Source organism: Ailuropoda melanoleuca, chromosome 6, assembly GCF_002007445.2.
Source record: "Ailuropoda melanoleuca isolate Jingjing chromosome 6, ASM200744v2, whole genome shotgun sequence".
NCBI classification, from domain to species: Eukaryota; Metazoa; Chordata; class Mammalia; order Carnivora; family Ursidae; genus Ailuropoda; species Ailuropoda melanoleuca.
This window is the reverse complement of record NC_048223.1, coordinates 62,530,208-62,554,987: the sequence shown is the minus strand read 5'-3', so window position 1 is coordinate 62,554,987 and position 24,780 is coordinate 62,530,208. Positions and strand designations below refer to the sequence as shown.

Here is a 24,780-nt window from a genome sequence, read left to right as displayed (position 1 = left end):
TTTTTTACTCATTTTTAATGACCATGGAATAGGTCACTGAATCAATGTGTCTTAATTTATTCAACCTGTTCACTGGTTATTTTAAAATAAGAGTTGCATTGTCTTTTCTGATTTGAATTCTATTGCTGGTTCCCTCACCAATACTGTAAATGTAGTTTTTACATGAGGGAATTCTGCTTGTCTGCTTTTACTCACCTCAGTGAAGTAGCACTGCCAACGAAGTGATGTCTACATGTTAACATCACTCGAGCCACATAACAAAGAGGAGCACAGTAGCTCCCTGCTTCTAAGCTGCTCCGTACTATGTGTGAGGACATACGCTTCCCTCACTGCCAGAAAACTAGAGGCAAAGGTATTGTCCTGAGGCCGTGATATTAATTCTCATCTCCTTTAGCAAGAGATATGACTTGTTGGCACCAAGTCTGGCTTGAGGAGGAGAGCCTCATATTCAGAAGTATTTCTTTATGCGGCGCCTGGGTGGCTCAGTTATTAAGCATCTGCCTTCAGCTCAGGGCGTGATCCCAGGGTCTTGGGATCGAGCCCCGCATCGGGCTCCCTGCTCTGCTAGGAGCCTGCTTCTTCCTCTCCCACTCCCCCTGCTTGTGTTCCCTCTCTCGCTAGCAATCTCTCTCTCTCTGTCAAATCAATAAATCAATAAATAAAATCTTAAAAAAAAAAAAGAAGTATTTCCTTAGGGACACCTGGGTGGCTCAGTCAGTTAAGCGTCTGCCTTCAGCTTGGGTCATGATCCCAGGGTACTGGGACCGAGTCCCGCATCAGGCTCCTTGCTGAGCAGGGAGCCTGCCTCTCCTTCTGCCTGCTTGTGCTCTCTGACAAATAAATAAAATCTTTAAAAAAAAAATACTTCCTTAGATAAAAGAATCTGGTTATACAATTATTTACATTAATGGCTCTCTCACCCTCTGATAAATTAGTGTGTTCTTCGTGTGGCATACTAAGGCATGAACTCCTTCCATTCTGGTATGAACACCCTTCTGCAACTTGATTTTGGCACTCCTCCCATCAAGAGGTAGAATCCATTTCTCAATCCTTTTCATCTGGGCTGGTCTGGTGACTTGCTCTGACCAATGTCACCCTGGTGAAAGTAACATTTTGTGACATCTATCTAAGGTAAGACCTGAGAAAGACTATAGCTTCTAAGTTCATCCCCATGAAGGGCTGCCTTGAGACCACAGGAAGCCAGTCCAGCCTACAGGAGGATTAGAGACTAAGTGGAGGAGAAGAACCATGTGGCCCAGCTGACGGCCTTACAACAAATGTCAGGCAAGAGAAGCCTGGGGACCTTCTAGCTCAGCCTACCTTAAATGCAATTCAAGGAGTGGTCCCAGCTGAAAGCCACAGAAAAACCATCCTTGTACCCAAAAGAAATGTTTTAATCTACCACACTTTGGGGTGGTTTGGTAGGTATTAATAGTTAACTGATACACTTGACTAAATAAACAATTACATCCAAGAAAATGTTGTGTTTTCCCCCCATTATTCTGTAGTCTACCTAAACCACTTAAAAAAAAAAAAAAAAGGACAGAGACTTGAATGATTGGAGAGCCCTTGCCAAGATAATAAAAGTAGTTAAGAGCCAAACCATGCATTACAACTGAAGCAGAATGTGGAATTAAGAACAATCAAGGTATTTCTGGAATCATCTAGAATTGCACTGTCCGATAAGGTAGCCGCTATCCACCAAGGTGATGATTTAAATTTAAGTTAATTAAAATAAATTAAAAACAAATATAGTTCCTCAGTCATACCAGCCACATTCTAAGTGCTCAGCAGCTGCCTGTGACTAGTGGCTACTGAATAACACAAATCTAGAACATTCCCATCACCACAGAAAGTTCTAATAGACAGCATCGGAATGTTTAATAGGAAGGCATTATCGATTTTGGAAAAAGCAAGCAAAAGTGGGATGAAATGCATTCATTTGGATATATAATATGCCTGCAAGCCACTACTGATCAATGAGGCAGAGATGGGTGATTCTGTGTAACAATTCGGTCTAGCAGCCAAAACATGTTCTAATTTTAGGCCCAATATAAAATGGGGATACTCCATTAAAAAAAAAAAACAAAAACACACAAACTTAAAAAAAGGAATTGATTCTAATCACACTTCAAAATTATAAACCCATATATCAAAATCTGTCATCGCCTTAATATTCTTCAATATCTTCTCAATAATACAAAGTCAATTCATGAAAACCTAAGTTTACATAAAAGCACACAGGATATCATAGAATGTTAAAAAAAAAGGTGAAACATTTCTGTGAAAATACACTGTTTTTCTTCTTTTTAGCCTGTTTTCCATGTAACTTTTATACTTGAATAGCTCCCCCTCCCCATCAGCCCAGGACTTACTTTTAAGTCAGCAAAGAAACTGGAAAGCACTTGTCATGTCCCACCCCACGAAACACCGCAGAATGAGAAGGATCTCTCACTGTCCTAGAGAGAGCTGACAAAAGACACAGTAAAGCCAGGTATCCTGGCCATCCCTGTTCACAGCAACTAGGATGCTTACTTGGTGAATAAAGTCCATAAGGAAAGAATGGGCTTTCATCTTGTCTTCTAGCTGGTGAAGAATAATCAGTGATGTATTGCTAAACCCAGGTGCTTCTGTTGAAACACAATAACAAAATTTAAACACATACTGGCTTTACAATAATTACCACTATTAAGATAAAAAGTTAAAAAATTCTATACCAAAGGAAACTACTAACTTTTTAATGCAACTATTTGCAACTATTTATAACATTACCCAAGAGTCTGAAAATGTAGAGGAAAATTTTGGGAGTTTGATATAATTCATACCATATTTATTCAAAACACAAACCCTGTTATTATTAGCTTAATCATTTATATCATTCGAAGCTTGCCAGCTCAAAATAAAGTCAAAGAAAATAAGGTAAGTACTGATGTTTCCTTCCTAACCCCTAACGAGGCTTAGCAAACTTGCTAAATAGGAAATTAGAGAGAGAAATGGACATCTGAGACAGTTTGCTGGTACCTGGGAACACCGAATCCTGTTATGCTGGGGTGGAAGTTTAAGAAGAACAGAAAGGGCAGAAAGGACCCAGGGCAGAAAGGAAAGCACAGGGCAGAGACATGATATGCCCACTTCTTTACACTGAGATTTGCTCATTGCCACTCTTAGGGAAATGTACAATTTCTATTAGGCAAATACAGTGATTATGCCAAAATTATCATTTAATTTGGGAGATAAGAAATAGGTGCCAAATGCTTACCTATGCTACCCATTTCCTTTTATTTTTATTTTATTTTTTTAAAGATTTTATTTATTTATTCGACAGAGATAGAGACAGCCAGCGAGAGAGGGAACACAAGCAGGGGGAGTGGGAGAGGAAGGAGCAGGCTCATAGCGGAGGAGCCTGATGTGGGGCTCGATCCCATAATGCCGGGATCACGCCCTGAGCCGAAGGCAGACACTTAACCGCTGTGCCACCCAGGCGCCCCCCAATTTCCTTTTAGAAATAAAATGGTGAGAAAGCTAAGTAGGGCCAATTAATCTGCTTCCCGTAGAACAAGCAGGATTAGCTCCAATATTCCTTCAGTTTTTATCATGCAGATCTGTTCTGAGCCCTTTTCAAAATCTACTATAAGGTTAAGTTATAATCTTTTAAAAAATAGTATATTAATAACTGCTTCAAAAACTAAAAAAACATGCTTCGAGAGATGCTTTAATAAAAGAACCAGAATATTCTCAAAATAGATTACTTCATAATATGAAAAGTAGAAGTACTTACCCTCAGGGACAGACTCAGCCCATCGTGGGTCAGAGGCTGGGTAGTCATCCACCAGGTCCACACTGATTTGGGTAACAGCTCTGTCTAGCTCACAATCGGAATCCAAATCAGAGTGGGAGGAGAAGAGCTCATCAACCATCATTTGAGCATGACCTAGATCTTTTCTGAAATAAAATTGGAAAATTAAAGTATTAAAGGAGGCAAACCATTTTCAAAATTCACCATGAAAAAGTTAACTGTGGGGGTGCCTGAGTGGCTCAGCCGATTAAGCATCTGCCTTCGGCTCAGGCCATGATCTTGGGATCCTGGGATGGAGCCCCTAATCAGGCTCTCTGCTCAGCGGGGAATCTGCTTCTCTCTCTCCCTCTGGTGCTCGCTTGCGCACGGGCACGCACATGCATGTGCGCTCGCTCTCTCGTGCTCACTCTCTCTCTCAAATAAATAAATAAATAAAATCTTTTAAAAAAGAAAAAGTTAACTGTGAAAGTCCCCTATTCGAGTGCAAAGTCATCTTTTTTAAAAAAAAGATTGATTTATGGGGCACCTGGGTGGCTCAGTCGGTTAAGCGTCTGCCTTCGGCTCAGGTCACGATCCTGGGGTCCTGAGATGGAGTCCCACATCGGGCTCCCTGCTCAATCAAGAGTCTGCTTCTCCCCCTGCCCCTCCCCTTGCTTGTGCTCTTTCACTCTCTCTCCCACTCTCTGTCGAAAAAAAAAGATTGATTTATTTGAGAGAGAGAGAAAGAGAGAGAGAGAACAGGCATACCAGGGGAAGGGCAGGAGAGAATCTCAAGCAGACTTCCCACTGAGCGTGGAGCCCCACATGGGGCTCAGTCTCACCACAGTGAGATCATGACCTGAACAGAAACCAAGACTGAACCTGGGTGGCTCAACTGACTGAGCCACCCAGGTGTCCCAAAGTTAACTACTTTTAATAACATTTATTTAAAAGGGAGACAACTATTACGCATTTATTAATTCAACAAATATATGTTGAGTACTTACAATATCCTAGGCACTGGAGGCAGAATGACAGAACATTAAAAAACATTCTGAGACTTCACAAAGGACACAGCGTCACAAGGAGACAGAGAGTTAAACAAATAGTTACATGTACACTGTGACAGGAATAGAACAGAGCTCTTGCTACAGAGCACACAGAAAGGAAACCAAAGAGCAGGGAAAACTTCCTGGAGGAAGAGATGGATAAAGCAGAGGCCTACAGCTAAGGAAGAGAAGCAGCGAGGCTGAGGGGACCATAGGAAGGGGTACACGGTGGCAGAGAGCACATGTCACACCTGTGAGTGAGTATGTCCGTATCTTAGCAAAGAACTGAAGTCATGGGTAGAATGAGATCATCCAGGGAAGAAAGAGGGAAGACGGTTTCCAGGGCAGATTCTCAGGAACACCACCAATCAAAGGGTAGAGTACATAAAACCTCACACACCATGTTATGGAGTTCTACGCACTTCTTAGGTACTAAGAAGAAAGTGTCACGGTCTGTTCTATTTTCCCAAAAGATCATTTTATGACATGGAAATAGGGGATTGGACAGGAGGGAGAAAAACCCAGTTATTGAAGAAATCCAGACAAGAGAAGAAGGGAGTCTCCACTAGCAGTAGCTGCAAAGGAGAATGGAGACAGGTAGACAGGTTTGGGAATAAAAGAGATATGAGTTAAATATCGGCAACTGCTTGGATATGATATATTTTTGCTTTGCAACTGAATGGATTATGGTAGGACATTTTTACCAGTGGCAGGAACAGGGGGTAAAAAACAGAATAAGCTTTGGAGAAGACAAGCAGGACTGTGGGTATGTTGAAACTGAGGTGCCTATGGAATATACAACCGCTCTGGAACATTCTTCATTCGTATATAATGGCCTAGAGCATGGTAGATCTGTGTTTCTTTGGCAAATGAAGTCAAGGAAGGAGAAAAAAATCAGGCAGGGAGTAGAGAGAGAAAAATTACAATAGACAACAGCAAAGGTAGACAACTTTTTAGGCAGTTTAGTTATAAACAGGAACAAACAAAAGGGGTGGTAGATCAAAGGGGGACACAAAGTCAAAGACTAGTTTTTTACTTTTTTTTTTACGATTTATTTATTTTAGAGAGAGATTTTTTTAAGATTTATTTATTTTAGAGACAGAGAAAGAGATCACAGTGGGGGGAGGGTCAGGGAGAGGGAGAAACCCAAGCAGGCTCAGCACGGAGCCTGGAGCTCAACAGGGGGCTCCATATCACAACCCTGAGGTCACGATCCCTGAGCTGAAACTCAGAGTCAGACACTTAACTGACTATGCCACCCAGGTGCCCTGCCCCTGGGTTTTTTTTTTTTAATGACATATTAAATATGATTAATGGCTGGTGAGAAGAAGCCAGCACAAGAGAGATCAAAGATACAGAAGAGGAGTAACAAAGAATATAGCTCAGGAAAGCAGGAAACTGGTATTCAAAACAAGGACAAAGAGGGGCGCCTGGGTGGCTCAGTCGGTTAAGCACCCAGCTCTTGATTTCGGCTCAGGTCATGATCTCAGAGTTGTGGGATCGAACCCCATGTCAGGCTCTACGCTCAGGGAATCTGCTTAAGATTTTCTCTCTCTCTCTCCCTCTGCCCCTCCCCTCTGCTCGCTCGTGCACAAACTCTCTAAACATAGAAATAAAATCTTTATAACAACCAAAAAAGACAGGGATGCTTCTTAGAAAGAACACCCCTTCCTACTTTATAGGGAGCGAAAGAGGAAAAGTAGCTGAGATGCAGGTAACCAGGGAGTTGCTATCTGATGGCTTCTATTATCTCTGTGAAGTAAGAGGATGAGTCCTCTGCTAGGTATGGGAGAAGAGGCAGAGAAATGGAAAAGGTGAAGGAGAGTTAGAAAAGCATTGAAATGGACTCTTGGTAGAACAAGAGATGGAACTGAATAGAGAAACACAGAAAAACTGCCTAAAAGTGTTCAAGGCCAACCTGAACCTGAAAACCTGGTTATGCTACAGGTTATGGGAATACAAAGTTGACTATGGCAAGATAATCAATAATTAACTATTCTAATTAACAGAGTAAGTTTCTTAAAACTCTCATGAGCAAAAGGTCTTATATTTATATTGAGTCAAGTGAAAATCAAAATAATATAAAAATTAATTTCAAAGAAACCGTGCCATAAAAATAGCAATATTACCTTAGCAAAAAACTGAACACAGAACATTTTTGAGGGCAATCTACTAATTTTGACCCCCAGGGAGCGTTTGGCAATGTCTGAAAATAATTTTGGTTGTCACAAGTTGGGGGAGGATGCTACTGGCACCAAGTGGGAAGAGGCCCGCTTTAGCTGCCACACATTCTACAATTCACAGATAGCTCACAACAAAAAATCGCATCACCTCAAGCGTCAAGAGTGATGAGGTTACAAAATCTTGCTTTAAAAGTATGATTCCATTTGCGAAGAGTCTAATTCTTTAAGACTATTAATAGGCTCACACCACCCCAGAAATGATTACCTGTTAATCTCACAGAGTAAGCTGAAGGCACAACTGTGCTGGAGACCCATGACCCTATTCCTAAGGTTACTATACTCTCAGGACTTCAGGTCAGGGGATTCTTTTCGTGCTTAACAATCTTTCCCTATAGAACATTTAGAAGTGACTATATGGGGCTGAATAGCATCCCTCCAAATCCGCATTCACCCAGAACTACAGAATGTGACCTTATTTGGAAATAAGGTTTTTGCATATATAATCAATTAAGTTATGATGAAGTTATACTGAATTAGGGTGGGCTCTAAATCCAATGACTGGTGTCATTATTAGAAGGACATGTAAAGGCAGACAACACACAGGGAAGAAGGCCATGTGGTAATGGAGACAAATGGAGTGATCCATGTGCAAGCTAAGGAATGCTGATGATTACCAGCAACCACCAGAAGCTAGGAGAGAAGCAAAGATTCTTCCTGAGAGCCTTCAGAGGGAGCATGGCCCAGCTGATACCTTGATTTTGGACTTCTGCACTCCAAAACTGACAGGATAAATTTCTATGAAGTCACCCAGTTTGTAGTGATCTGTAACAGCAGCCACAGGAAACCAATACAAGGACTACAGTGACTTGCTCCATTATCATTTAAATTTTGAGATGCCACAGGTCAGTCAAAATTGTTAAAGGACAAACTTGTACAAGACACGACCATAGTATTTTAATCAAATCTTGGCAGTAAGATTGAACATCACGCAACAGAGCAAAAGTGAGAAATACATTTTAAAAACAGAACCAAAAAACTTGTCTAACGATACCTTCTTCTGGATGAGAAACTAAGCTAAGTAGATCATTATGATGGCACAGAATTGTGTGTGGGTTTTTTTTTTTTTTAAGATTTTATTATTTGAGAGAGAGAGAGAGAGAGAGTGCACAAGCAGGGGGAGGAGCAGAGGGAGAGGGAGAAGCAGACTCCCCACTGAGCAGGGAGTCTAATGTAGGGCTCGATTGCAGGACCCTGGGATCATGACCTGAGCCGAAGGCAGACACTTAACCGACTGAGGCACCCAGGCACCCTGCTTGCTATATCCCTTCTGTGGGAGTGAGCTCCTATGCATCAAACACCACTATGAGACTATGGGATCATGAGCTGAGAACTGGGGGATATGGAGGTAGTAAACTCTGAATATAACTTCGAAACACAGATCTGCTAGATAAACTAATGATCCTTAAGATAGTCCAATGGCCACCCCTCTCAACACTTCACAAAGGAAGAAACCAAACTCCAGAAATGTTATGCAATCTGTCCAAAGTCTCACACAGCTACTTAGGGGCAGAGCAAAGGCTAGATATAAATTTTCCTTAGTGTTCATTCAAATGTGAATTTAGTATACTTTTTAAGGAAGGTACATGATACGCAGAATACATGTCTAGGACAAACAAGTGACTGAATCTGCCTTAAAACCAGAAGTATTAGGTCAGCAAGTGTGGCAAACTGAATATCATTCCCCTCCCATATGCACACTGCCTATCAGCACCCTCCCACAGAGGGGGAGGGGGGCTCGTCCCTGTGATTTCTTGTGGCCAATGGGATATTGGCAAATATGACCCAAGCAAAGATCTGAAGAGCAGTTGTACACTGAAGCTTACTCTCTTGCCACTCCTGGAACCCTGAGATATGTAAACAAGGCCAGGGTAACCTGCTAGATGATGAGAGGGCATGTGAGCAGAGAGCTGACCAAACAGAGCCCCCAGGATGTGAGTAAGTCTAGTTAGGATGGCCAGCAGCTGATTATTGGCTGACAGTGAAACCAGATGGGAACCATAATATGGCCACCTGAGCCCAACCCCAAACAGCCAAACTGCAGAACCATGAGCTGTATTAAACAGGCCATCATGTTCTCTGGTGATCTGGTACGCAACAAAACCCAGTGAATAGGCCAAGTCTAATTTCTTTATAATATCAATAAACCTTTGCATGGAACTTATTTGCCTGTCTCCCATGATCACCATTTTTAATAGCACACTGTTATCCATTAAGTGGAGAGGGTATGTTACACCATGCTTTTTCCTAGACTAATTGGAAGCCTCTTGTGGCTACCAAGTTCAGAATAAGTTTATTAAAGCACTGAAGCTCAGAAAAACATTTTCTCCTTGGTGGCATCATTCCTCCACCTTGCTCCCACCAGTCAACAAATAAGTAGCATATATCAGTAAAATGTGTCCTCAGACATAAAATAAACTAAGCCATAATTTAAAGAACTTTTCATACCTGCAGTATTGCAGAAACGCAGCTTTTAACAATTTGGTTTTATCCTCCTGGGCTATGGTTTCATTCTTTGTAGAAGCCTCAACAACCATACTCTGTCAAATAAAGAACTGTAATTTAGAGGTGAAGTTATCAGAACATTCTGAGTTATTGGACTAAAAACCAGACCCACCTATGACAGCAACAACACAGACACACAAGCTGTTTACCATGTTCTTTTTACCAGCAGTTTACTTAAGACATTTACTGAAACAAGAAAAAAATGGACTAAATGATCAACAAAAGTCTTATCAAAAAGGTATATATAACCAAAGGAATCCTGAAAAATAAAAAACTGGAGGAAGTATCACAATCCTAGGTACCAAGTTATACTACAAAGCTGCAGTAATCAAAACAGTATGGTACTGGCATGAAAACACAGAGATCAATGGAACAGATTAGAGAGCCCAGAAATAAACCCACAATTCTATGATCAGTTAATCCCTGACACAGGAGGAAAGATTATGCAGTGGGAAAAAGACCATCTCTTCAACAGTGTTGTGAAAACTGGACAGCTACATGCAAAAGAATGAAACTGGACCACTTTCTTATAGTATACACAAAAATAAACTCAAAATGTAATTAAGGACTTAAATGTGAGACCTGAAACCATAAAAATCCTAGAAGAGAGCAAAGGCAATAATTCCTCTGACACCGGCCACAGCAACATTTTTCTAGATATGTCTCCTAAGGCCAAGGAAACAAAAGCAAAAATAAACTATTGGGACTACGTCAAAATAAAAAGCTTTTGCACAATAAATGAAACAAAGCTAAAGGACAACCTACTGAATCTCATTGCAAATGATGTATCTGATAAAAGGTTAGTATCCAAAATATATAAAGAACTGATACAACTCAACACGCAAAAGACAAATAACCCAAAAAAATGAGAAGACATGAACAGACATTTCTCCAAAGAAGACACCCAGATGGCTGACACATGAAAAAATGCTCAAAATCACCCAGCATCAGGGAAATGCAAATCAAAACCACAATGAGGTATCACCTCACAGCTGTCAGAATGGCTAAAGTCAAAAATACAAGAAACAATAAATGTTGGTGAGGATGTGGATGAAAAAGAAACCATTGTACACTCTTGGTGGGAAAGCAAACTGGTGCAGCCACTATAGAAAACAGTATGGAGATCGCTCAAAAAGTTAAAAACAGAACTACCAAATGATCTAGTAATTCCACTGCTGGATATTTACGCAAAGAATACAAAAATATAAATTCAAAAATATATTATGAACCTCTATGGTTACTGCAGCACTATTTATAATAGCCAGATTATGGAAGCAGCCCAAGTGTCCATCAATAGATGAATGAATAAAGAAGATGTGGTATATACGTACAATGGAATATTACTCAGCCATAAAAATTAAAGTTTGCCACTTGCAACAGCATGGATGGATCCAGAGAGTATAAGGCTAAGTGAAATAAGTTGGTCAGAGAAAGACAAACACCATAAGATTTCACTCATATGTGGAATTTAGGAAACAAAGTAAATAAAGAAAAAAAGAAAGTAAAATATAGACTCTTAACTATAGAGAACAAACTGGTGGTCACCAGGGAGGAGGAGAGTGGGGGATGGGTGAAACAGGTGAAGGGGATTAAGAGTACATTTATCATAATGAGCGCTAAGTAATGTATACAATTATTGAATCATCATATTATATACCCGAAACTAGAATAACACTGTATGTTAACTACACTGGAATTAAAAGTAAACAAAAATAAAAATATGTATAGACATACTTTTTTTTTTAAAAAGGTATATATAATTCAGGGATTATATTGTGAGTAAAATTATCTGGGGTTTGCTCTTATACAATTCATTTCAATGTGTATTACTAAGAATAATGGTTTTAGAAAAAATTTCAAAGAAGTAGAATACAGCTTCAGAAGTACAAAACAGCTTCTACTGTCTTCTACTAGCCTTGTAAGACAGCAGGCAATATTATAAAAATCACATGACTACAAAGGAATAAAAGTAAAAAAATTGTTACTTTCTGTTGAAACTACCAAGTCATTTTAATTTTGAATTATAGAAATAGTCTATATATTTCTCATTCTATTCAAGTGGAAATTACCCCAAATGGTATTATTTTTAGTCTCCTGTAAAAAAATGATACAAATCTCCAGATCAGGGCATTTCATTGTTTCTTCCTTTTTTTTTTTTAATCAGAGAGAGAGAGAGAGAGAGAAAGTGAGCACAAGCACAGGGATTGGCGCCAGAGGGAGAAGCAGGCTCCCCGCTGAGCAGGGAGCCCGATGCTGATGCCGGACTTAATCGTAGGACCTTAGGATCAGGACCTGAGCCGAAGGCAGCAGCTTAACTGCCTGAGCTACCCAGGCGACCCACGGTATTTCATGTTTTAAGATGACAGAAAAAAAGTTTTTATCCCATTCTGCCTGTCAAAATCATCCCACAACAACAAGAAGTGCAACCACCTGAACGCCTGTGATTCCAGCTACAACATATGATGATGGCAACCAGAAGGAATGGCAGATGACAGAGCAGAGAGAAGACGGGCAAGCTGATGTGTGTGGAGCAGGGACAGGTCCTGGTGGGGATTTGACGATGAAAAGGAAAGTTCCAAGATGACAGCAGATGCAGAGTTTCCAGAGATTTGACTATGGGGAAAACCATACTGACAGGCATTTAAAGAGCTCCTGGAGGCTGTGAAAAGATGGGCCAGATATACAGAAAAGTGAAAGCAAATATAAAATTAGCCCATTAAACACTCCAAGAATCACATAAAGCTGAGTAATGAAGGAAATGTAATCAGTGCATTACTTGACTCAGTGAATCTTAAGTAATATTCACACTGTCATTAAAAGAAAGAAATTTATATTGGGATGATAAAGGCAGAGGAAGGACTGTAAGTTACCCTAAATCCTTATCTTCTGCAATAGGAAATCAACAGATGTCTAATATTGGTGAATTAAGAGACAGCAACATATGATATTACTTAGAAATATGGAGAAAAATACCAGCAGAAACAGCTAAAAAAAAAAGAAGCTGCTTCTGGAAAGGAGGACAGAGGAGAAGAGGGAGATAAAAGAATTATGTTTTCATCACAACTCTTTTAAAACTGTTATCCCTCTTAAGCTGTTGGTGGGAATGTAAATTGGTACAGCCACTTTGGAAATCAGTGTGGAGATCCCTTAAAAAGTTAAAAATTGAGCTACCCTATGACCCAGCCATTGCAATACTGGGTATTTACCCCAAAGATACAGACGTAGTGAAGAGAAGGGCCATATGCACCCCAGTGTTCATAGCAGCATTGTCCACAATAGCTAAATTGTGGAAGGAGCCGAGATGCCCTTCAACAGATGACTGGATTAAGAAGATGTGGTCCATATATCCAATGGAATATTACTCAGCCATCAGAAAGAATGATTACCCAACATTTGCAGCAAATTGGACGAATTGGAGGAAATTTTGCTAAGTGAAATAAGTCAAGCAGAGAAAGACAATTATCATATGGTTTCACTCATTTATGGAACTTAAGAAATAGGAAGATCGGTAGGAGAAGGAAGGGAAGAATGAAGGGGGGGGTAAACAGAAGGGGGAATGAACCATGAGAGACTATGGACCCTGGGAAACAAACTGAGGGCTTCGGGCGGGGGGAGGGGCAGACTGGGAAAGGCCGGTGATGGGTATTAAGGAGGGCACATATTGCATGGTGCACTGGGTGTTATACGTAAATAATGAATCATGGAACACTACATCAAAAACTAAGGATATACTGTATGGTGATTAACATAACATAATAAAAAATTATTTAAAAAAATAAAAATTAAAAAAAAACCTGTTAAACTAAAACATTTGTGAGAAATATCCTGATAAAAATGTTAAAATCTTATGGAACCACAATACCTCATTGCTGGGTCCAGCAACTGAAGATGCTAGGGAATCTTCAAGGTCTTCTGCTAATATGGACACACCTTCCCTTGAAGTAATAGACACCAACCCACTGTTTCTAGAAAAAAGGATAGGAAAGCCACCACAGGAACCAGCTCCTAAAATACTATCTCCTAAAAGAAAGAAAAATACACAGACATCCATAACAAAAAAATGCTTTCTAAAATCTACCACCACCCTAAGCAGTAAATCATCTTGATACACTAAGAACTTCTTTTTTCCCCTTACAATATTCCTCCTACTTTGAACTCAGCTTTTTAATTCCATCAAATGTCAGGAACCTGCTGTTATTTGAAATAGCAGGCTTTGTGCCCTTCAGTTTGGGGACAATAAAAACTAGCCTTGCAAGACAGCAGTGAGTATAATAAGCCAAAAAAGAAAATTATTCATTCTGCAAAACTCAGAACAACAGCTTTTTCAATCCAATGGAGTCCTCTTGTCCTCTTTTCTATCTTTATTAAGTATGTCAATGGAGAAGGGAAAAAACTCTCAGCTAATAACATTCTCCCTACGCAAAGTCAAGGCTCTTGTGCTGAAACTAGAAAATGCAGGTTCCTCCTGTTGCCTCACTTTTGATTTTGCCCTCTGCCTGAAAAGTCCTGATTAGACTGCCTGCTTGGCTTTTTTTTTCACTCCTGGCTGGCTCCCCCCACCCTGTGCCCCCATTCCAGCCCCCCTCCATGAGTCCAGCACCTGGGATTCTTCTTAGCCAGGGGTTTGGACAAACTTAAAGAACATCAGCTCAGAATAAGTTAGTCTAACTAGGAATAAACAATTACGTCTCTTAGTGTCAGTTCTTTGCTTCCTGGCATCTTCTGGGGGAAAACATTACTATTTTTTGCCCATAAATACAACAGCTTGGGAATTTTACTACCCTTTTGGTTTTTCAGTAGGGTTGTGACTTCAGCTACTACTGCTGTGGTACGGAATGTCTCAATAACACTTGGAGGTATCATGCTTAAAATACCACTTATGGAAAAAGAATAAAAACTGCTAAGAATGACTAACGAGTCATTAATCATCCTTTCTGAAACTGATACTGTACCTTGTGTATTAAAGACAATTTTCTCCCGAGGAAGAGAAAACTTCCCAGTTCCTGTGGCACACACGTAGATAGCACTTTCAGTATACAGATAGGCGGTCTGATTTGAAAAGTTCGGGACCATCAACCGACACATAATCAAGTCTTCAGACTGAAAATTCAAAGTCAGATTACATGTAATGATAATTAAAACAAAAATACTTGTTTGTACAATTTCTTAATTTATATTTTTATACACTATCTCATAAAAATGGTAAAATAATTCAGACTGTCCTTGTCTAAACCTAAACACTACCCTTGGGATGATTTACAAAATATGACAGGGTAGATTTATAAACATCAATTAGAGAAATCATTTGTCGAGTTGTAAATAATCAGCAAACTTTGAAAATTCCATGGTGATAAGATTTTAATTAAGAGCCTGCAACAAACATGAGAAAAGAAATAAAAAGATTAATCTATTTTACTATTGATTTAAAATTGGCAAATACTTTATAAGTGATCCCTGGTGAACATTTTGGTTCTTACTTCACTGTGAAGATACCAAGCACAGGAAAATTGAATAAATTTGTTCATATATAAAATCAGAAGCAGAAATAGAAATATGATCTAATTAAATCAGCAAATGTTAAAAATACATACTGTTTGTTATTAAAGAAGTAATTTTATAAACAAAACATTAAAAGTGGTATTCCATAATGTTTTTATTCTGAAACTGGTTTTTTTTACACCTCTTGCATTGCCTGAAAAATCTTAACACTGAGCATGTTTTTCTTGCAGAATCAGAACTAGAAGTTTTGTCTGAAATAAAAGGACAAATTAAACGATTTCCTTACAGTATGTCGTTAGTCATATTAAGAATTAAGGATTTAACAAAAATGGATACTATACTATATAAGGCTAAATGAAATGAATTTACAGTTAAGGCTTTTTCCTTATGAACATCATTATTCAACAATATTTACAATATTAAACAACTGTTTGCTGTCAGCTGCTTCCACTCTCATTTCTCTTTAGCTAAGGTTGTGCAAAGGAATGAGTTTAAGATGGCAAACAAAATGCAATGCCTAAAAACCAGCTATTTAAAAATATTCCCAAGCCCTTCAGGTGAATCTCTCAAAAGAACTTCACCCTACAATGGTTAGGACAAACAACTCAGTACGTTATTGTCAGTTGTAATTTAATTTACAGATAGAAATCTTACCTGAAAAGGTGGATTATACTGAGTGACTTCTACAGTTACTGCATCAGACATTTGGTGGCCATTATCCTCTACTGTTATCAGAGAGTAATAAATGAGACATGGATTGTCTGCTGGGTGCCACGCAGCTGCCAAAATCAGGAGCCCATCACTAATCAGAGAAAAAGAAAGATCTGCAGCCTCTTGGAAGTCAGTTTGTCAGTTTCTCATAAACAGATACTAACCATATGACCTAGCAATCCCACTCCTAGATACTTACCCAAGAAAAATAAAAAACTTATGTTCACACAAAAACTTGTGTGCAAATAGTTACAGTGGCTTTATTCATAATTACCCAAAACTGGAAGCCCAATATCCTTCAACTGCTGAACAGATATATCCTGGTAATTTTTTTTTTTCTTAAAGATTTTATTTATTTGAGAGAAGAGAGTGCAAGTGGGGAAAGCGGCAGAGGGAGAGAGAGAATCCCAAGTAGACTCTGAGCTGAGCATGGAGCCCAATGCGGGGCTCAATCCCATGACCCTGAGATCATGACCTGAGCTGAAATCAAGAGTCAGGACATTTAACCAACTGAGCCACGCAGGCGTCCCCCAGACCCTGGTAATTCTATACAATGTGCCACTACTCAGCTGTAAAAAGGAAGAAACTACTGAATGAACATCAAATGCATTATGCTAAGTGAAAGAAGCCAGTCTCAAAAGGCTTTATACTGTATGATCCTATTTATAAGGCATTTGGAAAAAGGCAAAACTACAGGGACTGAAAACACATCAGTAGTTGCCAGGGGTTCAAAGTGAAGGAGGTTTTGATTACAAGGGACACGACGGAATTTTGGGGGTGATGGAACTATTCCACATCGTGATTGTCTTACAATCAAATGAGTCTGTATTTGTCAACTCATTAAATTATACACTAAAACAAGTGAATTTTACTGTATATAAACTACACCTCAATAAATCTGACTTAAAAAAAAAAAAGATCAACAAATCNCTGACTTAAAAAAAAAAAAGATCAACAAATCATCAAATGCAGGACTGGCAAAGCATAGCCCTCAGGCCAAACTGCACCCAAGTGAGTTTTTATAAATAAAGCCTTACTGGAATACAACATGTCCACTCATTTCTGTACTGTCCATGGATGCTTTCATGCTATCACTGATAGAGCAGAATAGCTGCAGTGAAGACCACATGCTCCCAAAGCCAGAAATAGTCAGTTTGGGGCCCTTCAAAGAAAAGGCTGCCAAACCCTGGCCTAATCTGTTCTTTAAAGGTTACTTTGGTCCAGAGGAACATTTTGTTTTTAATTTCAACAATCAATTACAGAAATTTCAATGTGAAAATCAAACCTTTTTCTATGTTAAAGCTTATATGCTCCTCTTAAGTGTATCAAAATTGTTGCCCTCAACAAAAAATTAAATGGTCTCTAATTTCAACCCCTCCAAAACATTCAGTAGCATTTATTATTAGCAACTTTCATTCAAGCGTCAGAAATATTAACTGGGGGCAAGCGCCCTCTACTGACAACTAAAAACAAGAAACCAAAAAAAAAAAAAAAAAGGAAAGGAAGCCTTAACAACATATTTACGGATATGTCTCCTTAGGCAAGCCAAACAAAAGCAAAATCAAACTCTTGGGGCTACGCCAAAATAAAAAGTTTTTGCACAGCAAAGGAAACTATCAACAAAACAAAAAGGCAACCAACTGAATGGAATTTCACAAATGATATATCGGATAAGGGGTTAATATCTAAAATACGTAAAGAACTTACTCAATAACACCAAAAAAACCCCCCAACAACCCAATTTAAAAATGGGCAGAAGCCCTGAATAGATGTTTTTCTAAAGAAGACATACAGATGACTAACAGACACAGGAAAAGATGCTCAACACACCAGTAATTGTCAGGGAAATGCAAATCAAAACCACAATGAGGTATCACCTCACACCTATCAGAATGGCTAAAATAAATAGGACAAGAATTAACAAGTGTTGGTGAGGATGTGGAGAAAAAAGGAGCCCTCATACTCAGTGGGTGGGAATCCAAACTGGTGAAGCCACTGTGGAAAACAGTATGGAGGTTTCTCGAAAAATTAGAAATTGAAATACCATATGATCCAACAATTCCACTACTGGGTATTTATCCAAAGAAAACAAAAACACCACTTTGAAAATATATATGCACCCCTATGTTTATTGCAGCATTATTTTTAACAGCTGAGACATGGAAGCAACACCAGTGCTCATCAACGAATGAATGGATAAAGAAGATATGGTACACACGTACACACGTACACACACACACACACACACACACACACACACTGGAATATTACTCAGCCATAAAAAAGAATGAGATCTTGCCATTTGTGACAATATGGATGGAAACAGAGGGTATTATGCTAAGTGAAATAAGTCAGACACAGGAAGACAAATACCATCTGACTTCCCTTATATGTGGAATCTTAAAAACAAAACAAATGAACAAAGAGAAAAACAAAAGAAGACTCTTAGTTGCCAGAAGGGAGATGGCTGAGGGGATGGGCAAAACAGATAAAGGGGATTAACAGGTACAAACTTCCACTTATAAAATAAACAGGTCACAGAGATGAAAAGTACAGCCAAAAACACACACAAAAAAAGAAGCCGAGTGAGGTCCCAGAGAATGTGGTCTTGAATGTACCAAGGAAGGAGGTAGAGTTGGTTATACCTATGATAAGGCTCTATACTGAAGTTACTCTAAAGGCTGTATCATTAGGGTGATAAGGGGTGCGACCGAGTCATGCAGACATGTCTAACAAGTAGAATGCCTTAGAGAGTGGTGCTAGACCACTTTTATTTGACATCTTTATAAAAACACCTTCACATTTGAAAAAAACATGAACCAATTGTAGGTGGCAGAGATGATAGGTAGATAATCTAAATATTGCAAACCAGTAAAAATTTAACAATAAATTTTTACGTGAGTATATATAAGATAATACACTTAAGACTTAAAAATTTCAATTTCACATCTAAAGTGAGGCTATCTGAGCTCTGTGTCAGTAATAATCTAGTAAAAGAACTTAAAAGCCTGGTCCCTGAAAATATATGCCTAGGTTGCAAACCTGGCCAAAATGAGCAAAAGATCAAGGAGCATCAATGAGCATCAGGAAGACAAACACTATTCTTAAACAGAAGAAAGGTATGCAGATAAGGACACTCTGTATGGATCACTAGACGTCCAGAAGGAGAACAAGAGCTATGTCTCACAAGCCCCATGGGCATCTTGTTAGCATGACAACAATGGGGGAGAGGAGCCTGGGCTCTGACCCAGTCCAGCAATTCTTAGGCATGTTTCTGTTGTTTTCAGTCCACATATCCATTCTGAAAACTATGTGAAGAAACGTCTGCACCATAGGCCCATGAGGGCTGTGTCCTAGTAGCAGCTCTAAATTTCTGAAAGTCTGGTAAAGATACATGAAAACAGATAAACTATATTTAATTAAACCACTTATGGAAATTAAATATATACTCTTATTTTTACCTCTTTGATGGTTTATACAAGGTTTTCAGAAACTATAAAGGGGGACGCCTGGGTGGCTCAGTTGGTTAAGCATCTGCCTTGGGCTCGGGTCATGATCCCGGGGTCCCGGGATTGAGTCCCACATCGGGCTTCCTGCCCAGTGGGGAGTCTGCTTCTCCCTCTGCCTGCCGCTCCCCCTGCTTGTGCACTCTTTCTCTCTCTCTCTTGCAAATAAATAAATTAAAATAAAAAAAAAGATACTATAAAGGATCTACTGACATTCTCAAGAGCCTAAGAAAAATTACACAGCAGAACTGCAATACCCTTCCAAAAAACAAGTAGATTCTTTCTACCAAATAAACTAAATTACTCTAAAACACATAAAAATTGCTCTTAACTGCCAGTACGTTGTGTTTTGAAGAATTACAAGTCATATATTTGCACTCACTATGAACTTTCTCATGGGAGCCGTGTCACAAATGGTTTTTAAGTTCCATATGACCTTTAGTATTAAAACTAAATAATAACACAGGATAAGTTAACTTTATCAGACTAACCTAGGATCTTAAGCACCACTTTGAGCATTGTCTCTAAGAGGAAATTCACTGTGAATATAAACCCTGAGTGAGTCCTCACTTGTACTGCCGAGACAAAACCTCACCCCACCTTCCTTTCTCCAATATCACCACAAACATAGGCTTACTAAAGCAAAAGGGCTGGAGAAGTATGCCTGGTATCTCCACTAAGAGAAGGACAACAGCATGGGGTACCCTCAGCAGCCAGGGAGAGCGTCTCTTAGCGTGAAGAAAGAGAAGCTCCAGTCATGAGAGCAGGAAAGATGAGTCTCGAACTAGGACAGACAACTAATATACAAATATGCAGCTGAAGGCTGAGAACTGCCTATATTTCTCAAATGAACCAGCATCTCTAGAAAAGGACACAAAACCACCATTTAGTAAGGTATAAAAGTATGATGAGAACAGCATTAGAAGAACAGATAGCAAGATTGCTCATCATTTTACGATAAACATTATTTTTCCAAACAACTACCTACCTATATTCTTGATGACAAACTAATTGCTTACCAGTTTTGCTTCAAATCCAAATACCGAATGTTGACCCCTTCTTTAATAGCTTCGTAGTTACTTTCAGATCCCTATATGAAAATATCAATAACATAAGCTCCATGAGTGTAAGGATCGTTTCTTTTCACCTTTGTATTCCCAGCACCTACTAAACAGTTCAAATAGTTATTGAATAAATAATATAGGCATTTTAAAAACTACTAAGTAAATCAGTGAGCTCCAATATTTATTTCTAGGGGTTGAACACCCTATTTCTGCTTATCTAATGGCTAAAAGCTACACTGCACTGAAATGTGTTCTAATAAATATAACAAAGGAACTAGCATTCTCATATAATCAAAAATATTAATTACAAAGATGAATATTATTTTTCCTTACCCAAATAGCATCAGTAATGTTTTCCTTCAGGGCTCTACTTATATCCCAACTATGTGCTTGTTTTTCTGAAGAATCGTCTAATTCCCATTTACTGATGTTGGAACTTGTCAGGCTATAAAAGCTTGCACTCTCTTTATCCCAAAGGACACTTGAAAGCTGTATGGAGAGAAGAAAAAAGTTACGTTTATAGATTTTTAAGTTCTAATGTGAATGAACTACTTTTCTAAAATTCAAATGTTATATATTTTATAAGTATTCCATTAGTAATCCTAGCGGAATTCTTTCTTTAGTATTCGAAGAAAGGAGTGATCCTAAAATGGACCTTGAAAGCAAGGTAAGATTTCCATAGGCAGAAATATAAAAGCAGGCAGCCCACAAAGAGCACAGTTGTGGGAAAGGTATAAGGTCTTTCAGAGAACAAGCAGTCCTGTTACACTGGAATGTAGACTATAACTAGAAAAGAAGTAGAAATAATGCTCAAATGAAAAATTAGGGACATACAGCAGAGTCCTGAATGTGAGTTTGTAAACCTAGTAAACAAGGTATTATCAATGGCTTTTGAACTCAAGAGCTGTGTTGTAGAAAAATGAATGTGGCAAGTTATATGTAGACAGATTATTTTGCCTTTTCAAATATATACTTGGTTATGAAGTACAATTACGTTTTTAGTTGGGCACACAATTGTTTTGAGTTAAAGCCCTAATTTTCTCTATTTCTCTTGTCACCATGAATCTGGCCACCAATGGGATAAGGGAGCCAACAGTTAGTAAACTGAACTGGCACCAAGAGCTTAGGGGAAATTTACCGAGAGTGCACATTAGGGCATAACAATGGAAGCAAAAGATAGGGATGAAAATGAGACAAGACAGAAGTCAAATCTACAGTATCTGGTAAGTAAAGAACTTGCTATAGAAGGGAGACACACACACACACACAATGAAGAGTTTATACTGGGGTCACTGAAAAAAGTGACACGGTCATGAACAGAAATAAACAGGCCAAAAGAGAAACAAGTTTTATACACACTTTTGGTGTAATAAATGTGAGAGAAGAGGGAATATGAGAAATTTGTTCTCAGACATGTTAGATTTTAGGTTCGAAGCCCATCAAGAAAGCAGATGATGAGAGCAAACTGCAATTAGGAGGAAACAGCAAAGTGAGAAGGAAATGTGCTTTCAATTCAGAGAGGCCTGAGCACGTATCTGCCACGGAGTAGTTATGCAACCTCAGGCAGTTTACATAATGTCACTGAGGCCGTTTCCTCACCTGCAAACTGGGGAGAAAGCGCTCTACGTTATGGGTCATTGTAATAATTATTCGAGGAAACAAATACAGAGCCCCTAGAAGACAGTAGATGCTCCAGGTTCACTCCCATCCGCCACCCTTCACTATCCCAGAGCCTGAGGCAGAAGCCCAGCCAACATCTCTAGACTGGAGTCATCCACACAAATAGCTGGTCATCGGAGTGGAGAACACACTTCTGGTTAAGTCTAAAAAGCAAAATTGGTCCTTAAACACATTTGTAATTTTATATAACAGTTTTAATTCAAAGAATGTACTTAGAATCTGTGTGATCTAGAATATTAAAGCTACAGGGTTTGTGAGAGGGTTCGTATGAACTCATTTGATCACAATATAAAGGTTTTACTTCATATACACTAGTGTTCACACGGATGCAATACCAACTTCATAGGAAATTTCCTACTTACTGCTTTCACAAAGAAACAAGCTTGTAAAACAAAATTATTTTATCAACTTACGATGAGATCACTACTTGGAGATAAAATTCCCAAAAGAGAAGAAACCTTCCGACCAATTCCTGAAAGCATGCCTTGTCCTTGAGGCAGAATATGTTGATGAATCTTTCCTGAACTATCAGGTATCAGCCGAAACAGCTGGCTTCCCGAAGAGGACAAAATAAAACTTCCTCCCTATGAATAAATATTGTGAAATAAGTTACGTATCTATAACTAAGATAAAGAATATTAACACAAAATGCTTTGATACAGAAACAAATCATCTATCATCTGTACCTTAAAACAAATCTAAAAGAAAAAAAGTGTCATTTTATTAAAATGATTTACTTATGAATACTGTTACATGATACTAATACGTGATACTATGAATTCTACATAGAGAAACTTCAACTGTGTTTTTTTAATTGCATGTTTTCTCAATTCTGATTTTTAAACTATGTGCGCCACACTGCAGGTTCAACAAATAAAGTATCACATTTTATTCTTTGGTACATTTGCAGAGTGTATGTTAGCAAACCATTCTTCATAATGTCTAAGGGTTTCTAAGTCACTGTCAGAAAATGTCTGAAGAAATGAATACCACAGGCTATGATCCAATACTGGTATTTCAGAGTCCTAGCAGAAGGGTTTTCCTTTGTCCAACTGTTCAATTCCTAGACCCTTACATTCTTCTCTCGCCTCTTTTTGATCCCTCTCTGACGTATATGGTCTATACAAAACAATTTTTAGTCATTCACTTCTCATTCCCAAGCCAAATCACAGCTTTCCAGTAAATACAAAAGAATACCCATCATATACCTGGACTGCTGTTAGGAAACTGTAAGTCTTATCACCTCCCAAATCTACAAAGGTCTCTGTGTAGATATCTTCACCGGCAAGGCTTGGCCAATAGCGGATGGATCCTTCTCTGGTGGCAACCATGACAGCAACAGCCTTGAAACAAGATCATAACACTCGGCATTTACAGTAAAAAGGACCCTGAAACTAGGAGTCTGGTGACACTGATAAAAAGAAAGTAGGGCAATTTACTATTTGAGTAACAGAAATTGGGCTGGGGAGGACAAACAAAACTCCTTCTTTTTGTATTTTAAAAATTATCAGACTATAAAATTGACTTTTTCTTCCTTTGTTGTGCAGTTCTACTAATTTTAACACTTGTATAGACCCATGTAACTACCACCAATATAGGAACACAGAACAGTCCTATAAACATCCCAAATTCCCTAGTGTTAACTATCCCTTTAAAATCACATCTTTCTCCCATCTTTCACCAGTTTTCACCATTATAGTTTCATCTCTCTGAGAACGTCAAGCAAATGAAATCATACAGAATATACCCTTCAAGCTCTCGCTTATCTCACTTCAGCATGTCTCGGAGATGCATCTGGGTTGTTGCTGTATCAAGAGTTCATTCCTTTCTACTGTTGAGTAGTATTCCATTCTATGGATGAACTCCGTTTATTCATTCACTTGTGAAAGGACATCCGGGTTGTTTCTACCTTTGGCTATCACAAACGAAGCTGTTATGACATTCATATACTGTTTTTGTGTAAACTTAAGTTTTAATTTCTAAGAGGTAAAGAGCCAGGATGGAATAGTTGGGTCACAATGGCAAGTGTGTTTTAACTTTATTAGAAAGTGAAAATCAAGTAGCTGTACCATTTTGCATTCCCATCAGGAATGTATGAGTTCCAGTTGCTCCACATCCTTGTCAGCACTTGCTGGTGTCAATATTTTGTATTTTAGCCACTGTAATAGATGTATTGTGATATCTCACTATTGTTTCAATTTATATTTCCCTAATGGCGAATGATGCGAACATCTCTGTAACACCTTTATATCTTCTCTGGTAAAGTGTCTGTTCAAGTTCTGTGCCGTTTTTAAATTGGGTTGTTTTCTTATTAAGCTTTGAGAGTTTATTTTACATTCTAGCTATAAGTTCTTTGTTGGATGTAGGACATATGAATACTTTCTCCCAGTCTGTAGCTTGTCTCTTTTTCTCATCACTGTCTTTGACAGAGCCAAGTTTTTAATTTTGATAAAGTCCAATTTATTTATTTTTCTATGAATCATGCTTTTGGTGATTTCCAAGAACTCTTTGTCATGATGATTTTCTCCTGTTTTCTTCTAAAAATTTATAATTTTGTTTTACATCTATATCTATGATCCCTTTTGGGTTAATCTTTGTATAAGGTAGGAGGTTTGGGGGGAAATTCTTTCTTCCTCTCTCTCTCTTTTTTTTTTTTTGCATAAAGATGACTAATGGTCCTAACACCATTTACTGAAACGACTATCCTTACTCCATTGAATTGCTGTTGCAGCTCTGTCACAGATCAAAGGG

At 38.6% G+C, this 24,780-nt stretch overlaps 1 protein-coding gene across 1 annotated transcript in view; it reads right to left on the bottom strand.

Annotated features, from left to right (window-relative positions):
- NUP133 (nucleoporin 133) overlaps positions 1-24,780 on the bottom strand; it is a 59,329-nt gene that overhangs the window by 27,472 nt on the left and 7,077 nt on the right. The window contains exons 5-14 of the mRNA XM_002921544.4: positions 23,238-23,372; positions 22,443-22,613; positions 20,683-20,838; positions 20,305-20,375; positions 15,723-15,870; positions 14,522-14,669; positions 13,432-13,589; positions 9,513-9,604; positions 3,779-3,942; positions 2,536-2,630 (exon numbers count right to left, since the gene is read on the bottom strand). Of these exons, the coding sequence (XP_002921590.2) occupies positions 2,536-2,630; positions 3,779-3,942; positions 9,513-9,604; positions 13,432-13,589; positions 14,522-14,669; positions 15,723-15,870; positions 20,305-20,375; positions 20,683-20,838; positions 22,443-22,613; positions 23,238-23,372 (1,338 nt within the window). The remainder of the gene's footprint in view (positions 1-2,535; positions 2,631-3,778; positions 3,943-9,512; positions 9,605-13,431; positions 13,590-14,521; positions 14,670-15,722; positions 15,871-20,304; positions 20,376-20,682; positions 20,839-22,442; positions 22,614-23,237; positions 23,373-24,780) is intronic.